This window comes from Arachis hypogaea, chromosome 10 (assembly GCF_003086295.3).
Source record: "Arachis hypogaea cultivar Tifrunner chromosome 10, arahy.Tifrunner.gnm2.J5K5, whole genome shotgun sequence".
NCBI classification, from domain to species: domain Eukaryota; kingdom Viridiplantae; phylum Streptophyta; class Magnoliopsida; order Fabales; family Fabaceae; genus Arachis; species Arachis hypogaea.
Window position 1 is genome coordinate 107,709,052 of NC_092045.1, and position 9,183 is coordinate 107,718,234.

General features: G+C 36.3%; 1 protein-coding gene across 2 annotated transcripts; it reads right to left on the reverse strand.

The window, feature by feature from the left end:
• Positions 1 to 260: 260 nt before the first annotated feature.
• Positions 261 to 6,514, reverse strand: LOC112716371 (ribosome biogenesis protein ytm1). Of its 2 annotated transcripts, none has more exons than XM_025768276.3 (8): positions 6,177 to 6,514; positions 5,754 to 5,949; positions 5,264 to 5,364; positions 3,892 to 4,000; positions 2,623 to 2,840; positions 2,120 to 2,162; positions 1,194 to 1,447; positions 261 to 1,059 (listed from the first exon to the last, which is right to left on the reverse strand). In XM_025768276.3, exons 1-8 carry the CDS (start codon positions 6,362 to 6,364, stop codon positions 651 to 653), a joined length of 1,518 nt encoding a protein of 505 aa, XP_025624061.1. In that variant the 5' UTR covers positions 6,365 to 6,514; the 3' UTR covers positions 261 to 650. The 2 variants fall into 2 exon arrangements, with proteins under 2 accessions (XP_025624061.1, XP_072061474.1); XM_072205373.1 differs by having other exon boundaries at positions 261 to 1,112; positions 6,177 to 6,504.
• Between the last annotated feature and the right edge of the window lie 2,669 nt (positions 6,515 to 9,183).

The window sequence follows — 9,183 nt, forward strand, 5'->3', positions numbered from 1 at the left end:
ATATAAAGATAGCATAAACTTATAACAATTATGAGATAGAATATAAACTAAAATATGTGCATTATAAGAAGTTTTAAATATGTTCTTGTTTTATTATGTATCAATTTTGCTCTCGACGTTTGGAAGTTTCAATTTTAATCATAAGCATTAACTTTTCCCATAGTTAATGTGTAGAAGTGGAAGTGAAACTTATTTCACACATAGAAGGTAAATTGATACATATGAAACATTAAGAATAATTTTTGAACTTTTTGCAAAAATTAAGAATAAAAGTCATACCTTACTCTCAAGAAAATAATTGTAAGAATACTTTTGTAAGACAAGAATGACATGATCCTCGATATCTAGGTCTAGTAGATTCATAAAAGTAAAGAACAAACGAATATTCATAACACAAGACTTGTATTAGTAACCTAGTTTCAAAAACAACGAGTCTCAGCAAAATTTACTTGCTCTGTCACATCCCTCCACCATTCGCATTGCATCCTGGGCGACGGTTCGCACGGCCAGGCCACTTATACATGTCCTCAACCATGCCAACGACATGAATTTGAGCAGACCATAAATGGATGGCTCCCTAATGAACCGGCCGAATAAACCATCAGAAGCAGATAAATGAATATGTAAGACACAGCCATGAACTACCTAAATCATGAGTTGTTGTCATCACTGTAATCACCAGAAAGAGAGAACCAAAACTTCGAAGGTGGATCATTTTCTGGTTTTGCTACAGGATTGGTAGCATACGTGAAGTCCCTATAGCGCAAAATAGTGGCATTATCACAAATGGTGGCAGTGACAATTCTAAGCCCATCTACAGCCATGGTATCGCAGCCAAATTTGGGAACCTCTTTCTCATCGTTACAGCAAAACAAGGAATTTGCATGAACACCGGTGTCAGATTCCCATACATTGACATACTCATCATGAGGACCCCCAGTAACCACTTTGTATGGATCCATGTGCAACAGTGTCACTTGCCCACAATGTCCATCCAACTCAGCAACTGGATCTGGGTTCCATGCTTCTTGATTTCTCCTAATATCCCATAGCATTGCTCTGCAGCATCATCGATTCAGTCAGCGCTCATCATCCATATTACCAAATACCAACTAAAGATAACATAATATGTCAGACAGTTGAATAACAACTGAAGGAGGAAAATCATATCACCAATTTCCTACATATCATACCTGCCATCACCACCAGTGCATAGTAAAGATTTTGATGGTACAATATCAAATGAATAAAGCTTCGGTTGATGCACAGCTGCAGTCATAACTTTCTGCATTGTTCTTAAATCAACTGCAGTGACAGAGGAACCAGCTGCCACATACAGTAGCGTTTCATGGCATTTCATGTTCACAGGTGCCCCACGAAGAGTAGTCATTCCCACACAACAGGATGATCGAGCAGAAGAAGACGTAGTCGTATCCCAGACCCTCACCTATTATAACTCCACAATTGTTAAAATACTGGTATAGAAAGATGATTTGAGAGCAAGTCTTAAACCAAATAGTAAACTTTATAGTGGTCGTCTATTCAACCAAACTACCACAAACTTTCATTGCAGTTGATAAACCTTACACTTTTTCATTAACTAGTGTTGTAAGAAATGTTGCACTAAATTTGAGCCAAATTTACACTCAAATGGTTCATCAACATGATATCTAGCATAACACGATCAACAGCTAATAACTTAAAACGTAATAAGCATAAAACAGTAAGCCCCAAGTGTTTTGGATGGTGAAAGAAATATGTAAGAAACTTCCCATTTTGAAGCTATAAATAATATATGCTATAAATCAATCCTGTAAAAAGATGCTTCAAATCTGGACAGACAAAACTGAAGAATAATCGGCAACTATGCATGGATTAGCTAAAGCACCCTCATCTTAGTTATCTTTAGGAATAATATCAAAACGTATGAACTTAACAAAAGGTGTTTTTCTCCTTTAAACAAGTGGTGCCATTGCCATGTTGCTATGACCACAATATATATTAGAAACTGAACAAATTTATGAAAGAATCCAGACATTTTGAGTTTATGAAAATAGGACTGAAAGAAGTAGTCTGACAAAGTACATTAACAAGACAACATAAAAGAGACGAGAAGAACCTTAGCATCTCTTGAGATGGTCACCAAAAGTGAAGTTTTGTGCCTGAAAAGAATAGGATAGGATAGATGATGGATCTATGGTTATGAATTTATAATTAAAGTTGATGACCAACAAGACCACTTGTACTTATTTACAATTGAAGTTGAATATGCAAACACATGCACAACAGAGACAGAGACAGATATTTCTTTTCCTTCTACATAGCAAAATCAGTTGGTAAATATCATACAGCGTAGCTCAAAACACATTTAAGTGCCGCCAAATTACTTCCTATTTCCTCTCCAGCATTGACAGTAATGTACCAATCACACTCATCAATTCAAGATATACAAGAAAAATCACGATGAGCCTGAATCAGCATTTATTTTTAAATTTTTTTTTAATATTATTAATAGCAGAAAGGTTAGAGAATAATGTTTCTAATTTTACCTAGCTACCCAATATTTCATTTTCCTAACATAATCTTAGTGACATTTAGTTAGTTCAACAGAGGAAATCATACCCAGCAACCAACATCAACTCTACAGGTTTCTCGTGCCCATATAGTGTAGCTTTCAAAGATTGTTGTCTCTGTTTTCCACTTGAACTAAGGGACCATAGTCGAACAGTACCATCTTCTCCTCCACTTGCCAATACTTTGCAGGTATCATCTCCCAATAGTTTATCTGATAGTGACAACACTGGCCCATTGTGACCTCTCATACATCGCAGACAAGAACCCTACAATGTGGCAAGAATAACATTTGAAAATAATCTCGGCATAAAAAAGTTGGTGACATAAAAAGTATCTGGCCACAAATAGCCAGAGGCGCACCTAGCACAAATGATTTTAAAAGAAATTTGTTAAAAGTAGGTAGAAATTTCTTAAAAGAACAACTGAAGTACGGTAATGCTTTCTCTTTGGCTCTTGTAAGAAGCAAAGATTCTGTGGCAGTCCTTGGTTTCTTTGGATGCACTGATGCGTTCAGTACTTTAGTCGGAAAGGAGTTTTAGAGTTTTTAATAGTTCCTTCTCAACTATTGACTTTGTTTGGATAGGATTTACTTATTCGTATTTCTTTGGTGCTCAGCACCTGGATTGTTTAACATTGTGTCTCTACCTAATATTGAGGATGATTGGCATGCATTGTCACACGGCTTGCTCCCTCAGGTAGTGTTTGTTTTGCAGTACTGGAATAGAGACTGAGAGACTGAGACACAGTATCATGTTTGTTGGCTCAGAGACTGGTATTAAAATTTCTGTTTCTGTCCCCAAAATTTCAGTATTTCAGTGCCTCCAAAATGTAGGGACATAGGGGACTAATATTTTTAGAAACAGAGACTGAAACTTTAATAATATTTTATACCTAAAATACTCTCATTTTAATTAATTAATTCCAATTTTATCCTTTGTGCAAATTAAATTAGAGTTTTATTCTTGTTTCAATTTTTGTCTCTCACTTGGCACCAAACAGAATACTAAAACTTATTTCAGTCTCTGTCTCTTAGTCTCTGTCTCTCAGTCTCAGTCTTTCAGTATCTGTCTCTCCACCAAACACTACCTTAGGTCTTAACTTTTTCTGCATCCATACCAGGATACCTTATCCTCTTTTATAGGTTCTCTTTTCTTCTTACAAAATTGCAATTTCTATAAAATGAAATGCTTTCTCTTATAGTTAATCTCTCTTTTCTTTTTAATATAATCTTAAACAAACTAATGAACATAGTAGACATCAGGAATACAACACAAGTTATGGCTGATCGAATTTGAAACAAATGAAATAAAGTGATACCTTCTTCCCCCACAAGCGTATGGAGTGATCATAACTTGAGGTAACCAAAAACTTTTGCTCCCCTTCTGTTTCTCCACAAGATGTAAACACTCCGTTAAGGGGAAACAACCTGCCATTTGACTCCACAGTTCATATTAACCTTATTTACACTGAAATCCATGCCTCCTTTAAAGTACAAATCGATATTAAAAGAACATCGGTAGATATCGTCAATCATGCTTTTCAATAATTAAGTTCATTGTCCCCTTATTTGCATTAAAAAGACTTACTAATTCCATCAGTGAAAGAAGTCCCCGTTTACTATTGACAATGGATCATAAATCTCAAAGGGAAAAGATTAAGCGAACAAAAGCATTGGACGAATACAGAACATGAAAGTAAGATGACAAAAAGAGAGGTCTGGGGAGACTGAACTTGAAGCTGGGAAGGAAACTCTGAAGAAGCGCCACCAAAAGGAGTATCTTCAGCAGTTTACACCGCAGAAACTTAGTGGCTAAAACAGGATTTTGAAGAGAATCACATACGTGTGAGAGTGATTAGGAGAAGCACAAGGGCTTTGGGTTTGGGAAAGAATAGGGCTTTGATAGAGGCACAATTTCTTTTGAGTATTGAACAAAATCAAGAATTTATTAGTACATGCATATGCACATGCATTTTCGCAGCCATTCACTTCTGTGACAAATTCCTGGAACATCATTTAAACCTCAAGTTGTACTCCAGCTAACTAGAACTTGATGGAATCTTTTTGTAAATGAAAATAATCGAGCAACATATTACCACTTAGAAAATTTTTGACGCTATATCACGACACGATAACTGACAACATCACCAGAAGGGGTGTGTGTTAAACTTCAAGGCTCCACCCCCTTTGTCCTCAGATATTAATTACTATAATTTGAACAGCACCTAGCAACATATAAACAATTGGGAAATCATGAATAAATAACTGGTGATTTCAATTGCATTTCTAGTGAATTTGCTAGTAACAAAATACATAATACCAGGTGGTATATTGTGGATTCCAATATCGTGCTGGTAAGTCTAGTAAAATAATTTCACATCCATTATAAGTTACCTTACCACTAGAAACATGATGAAATCCCGAGTTAATTATAGGATCCCTTTAGTGAGTTAGTTAGAGAAGTTACTCACTGTAAATAAAGGATATAGCAATTAGTTCATGTTTTTGATCATTTGCTACTTAGCTTCTCTATCATTGTAATACAAAAGTTCATCAATATACACTATCTTGGGATTCCAGTTCAAACACATTGATCCCCTACATATCCAGATAATGTCTAAACCTATAATTACAAGTATCATTTCTCATTAATTTTTGTAAAACACAAAAACAATTATGTAACATTATTACCTCATACAGGTGATTCTTGCTCTATGACCACTGAACAAAATGTTAGCATCTTCTGATCCCGCATCATCCCTATCCAAATCTATCATTTCTATGGTTGAACCCTGGTAAACAACAATAAGTAAAGTGAATGTCGAGATTAATAACAGTCAAAGAATGTTTAACTTTATGTTCTAACAAGACACGAGTATGAAATGGACACTCCTAAAGCAACAGCTTGGCAATTGTATTAATAATATAGTAAAGTGAGAGATACAGATTTGCCTATAAAGCTGAGATGCCAAATATTAAATGGAGCAGAGAACTAGCCATTTCTAGGAGCTCCTTAATATGTGTCACTTTGAACAGAACAAAAACTTTATCTGGTGTGCTATTCCATTACTAATGATCATCTATATAATGTATCAAAAATTAACGGTGCAGAAAAATAAATAAAATAAATAAATAAAAAGATTATATAAATGAAACACAAACTTGAAATCAATCCATATACCCGTGCTGAGAAGATGTGGTTTTTGTGAAGAAGTAAATGGTTGAAGTTTGATCTAGAACTAGTATGTCTATAAACTTGAAGAGATACGGGATCAAGGAACTTGAACTGCAGTAATGCGCTGCGCCTAGCCAGGTACAAATCCCTCGCTCCACGGGTATTCAAAGAGCTCCAAGGTACTTCTAGACACCAATGCTCCCTAAAGTTTCTCAATTCAGTTCAGTTACATACAAGTGCAAACAAAATTACGTACTATAACACAAAATTTCAAGTTCAACGCATCAACTTGGATAAAGTTTCACAAAAATCATTACTTCTAAGAATATGCACTCAAAGCAGAAAAAGATTCTTTCCTTTTTAGCTTCTCCAAACTATTAACAATTAAACACAACCAAAAGAAGAAAGAAGAAAAGGAAATGGAGGAACCTAAAGAAGCGAAGCCAAACGGTGTCGGAGTAGGAAAGGCGCTTGAGGGAGGTGCATGTCATAGCCAAGGCGGAGACGTCGCGGAGGCTTAGGTGAGCGAGGCAGTGGGACAGCGAGTCCACATCGAGATCGATTAGACTTGTCGGCATCGACGGCGTCGGCGGCGGCGGCGGCGATGAAGCGGACATTGAATCGCAAAATTGGGATTTATTATTGAGCGGTGTTTAATTATTGTCTATCATTCTTATCATTGCCCTTTGCTCATTCGATGCAAGAAGGAGAGACCGCTAAGAAGGGTAACCGTTCTTTTTTATTCGAGGCTGCTTGGTTAACCCACCTCTTTTTTTGGGATGTTGTTTATACCGTTTGGAGTAAAGGAGTTATTAGGTAGTGTTTGTTTTGAGGTATTGAGATCATGTTTGTTAGTTTAGAGATTGGTACAAAAATTTTTATCTCTGTCTCTAAAATTTCAATATTTCAGTATCTCTAAAAAGTATGGATAAAAGGGACTGAAATTTTTAGAAACGAAAACTGAAATTTTAATAACATTTTATACCTAAAATACCCTCATTTTAATTAATTAATTTCAATTTTATCCTTTTTGCAAATTAAATTAGAATTTTATTCTTGTTTCAATTTCTGTCTTTCACTTTGCACCAAACAGAATACTGAAATTTATTTCAGTCTCTGTCTCTTAATCTCTATCTCTCAGTCTCAGTTTTTCAGTCTCCGTCTCTCTACCAAAAGCTACTTAAGAGTTTGCTTAAAGTCTAAAAGGATGCGCTTAATTTTAATAAAGTTTTTTGAAAATGTATTTGTTAAAAAGAGGGAGTTTGAAAGACAACTAAATAATATTCAAGTGTCTTTGAAAAGGTGGGAAGACTTCGAGTAGTGGATTAAAAAGCAAGGTTTGCATGAGGAGTTGAACTCTATCTTCCTCTAAGAAGAACTAATGTGGTACCAAAAATCTAGAAAGCAGTAAGTTAAATATAAATATAGAGACTGAAATACTAAATTTTTTCATCAGGCGAAAAAGGAACAATATTAATGGACTTCTGAGGCAACGGTTTTGGAATCAGAAACAATTTCTTTTTTTCAAAAATTTTTCTCCACAAGGGAGACAGTTAATCTGTATGCCATGGGAGAATTCCCTTGTCCTTCTCTTAGTAGAGAGGCCTACCAAAAGCTTGTTGAACTGGTATCTCTCGAAGAGGTGAAAAGAGCTGTGTTCAGCATGAATTCTTTTAAGGCTCCGATTTCAGACGGATTTCAAGCTCTCTTTTATAAAGAATTTTAGGACTTCTTAGCAATGATGTGTGGGGCTTAGTGAAGAGAGCCTTTGCTGGTGAGAACATTAGTGCGACTGTTTTTGACACATTCATTGTTCTGATCCCCAAAGTTGAAGCTCCGTCTTACTTGAAAGACTTTCGTCCTATTAGTTTATGTAATGTTATTTATAAAATTATTACAAAAATGCTTGTTAATAGGTTTCGTCCTTTCCTTTCTGAGATCATTGGACTGCTTCAGAGTGGTTTTATTCCAGGGAGAGGAACAACGGAAAATATAATAATTGCGCAAGAAATAATGCATTTCATGAGGAACGCCAAATCGAAGAAGGATTCTATGGCATTTAAGATTGATCTTGAAAAAGCTTATGACAGAGTAAACTGGCGATTCCTTGAAACTTCCTTGATCAAATTTGGTTTTCTTATGGCTACTATTAATCTTATCATGGCTTGTGTGACTTCGTTCTCTTTGTCTATTCTGTGGAATGGTAATAGGCTTCAAAGCTTTAAACCCATGAGGAGGTTGAGACAGGGGGATCCCATGTCCCCTTATCTTTTTGTGCTTTGTATGGAGAATCTTTCTTGTCTTATATCGTATAAAGTCTCTCATGGATCGTGGATCCCAGTATCTGTTTCTAGACATGGCCCAAAGATCTCTCACTTGATGTTTGCTGATGATCTATTACTTTTCTATAAAGCCACAAAAACTCAGGTGACAGAAGTTATGAAGACTCTATATATGTTTACTCTAGCTTCTGGGCTAAAGGTGAATATCCATAAATTTAAGGCTCAATGTTCCAAGAATGTTTCAGCAAAAAGAAAATAGGTGCTTTTAGGGGTCTCTAGTATCCCATTTTACCAAGATCTGGGAAGATATTTGGGAGTTAATATTGGTCATGATAAGGCTTTTAGGAAGATGGCGCAGGAGGTCATTAACGAGATTCAGAGAAAGCTTGCTAGTTGGAAGGGGTGCTTGCTTAACAAGGCGGGCAGATTTTGTCTTGTGAATGCGGTGATGGCTTCTATTCCGATTTATAATATGCAAGTTTTCCTTTTTCCGAAGTATGCGTGCGACAGATTGATTCTTTGATGCGCCAATTTTTATGGAAGGGTCAAGCAAATGGGAGAGGGTTGCCTTTGGTCAAGTGGGACATTGCTATAACTCCTAAAAGGGCATGTGACTTAGGTGTTAGAGATACTCTTTGTGCGAACATGGCTCTACTTGGCAAGTAGATTTGGGATTGTTTGAATAATAAGAACAAGTTGTGGATGCAGGTTCTAACTCACAAATACCTCCGAAACTCCAAGGACATGGGTAGCATTCGTTGTCACTATGCCTTAACTACTTGGAGGAATATTCTAAAGGCTTATGATCTCTTAAAAGAAGGATTTCGATGGAATATGAGAAATATGCAACAATCGATTTGGTATGATGAGTGGAGTCCTCTTAGCAAACTTTGTGAGCTTATGTCTTATGTTCACATATCTGAAACAAATTTTTCTTTTGCTGATTTGTGGAGCAATGGTACTTGGGAGGGGGATAAGTTTGCAACGCCAATTTCTCATGAGGTCAAATAGTTTCTTCACAGCCTTGGGCCTCCTCTAATGTCAGAATCAGAGCCCGGATGGATCTGGTGGCCCGCATCGCTAAAAGCCTATAGTTCTCGAGAAGGTTATCGTTGGCTCCTAACGAAGAAAGTGAATTCGATCGAAAATAGCAA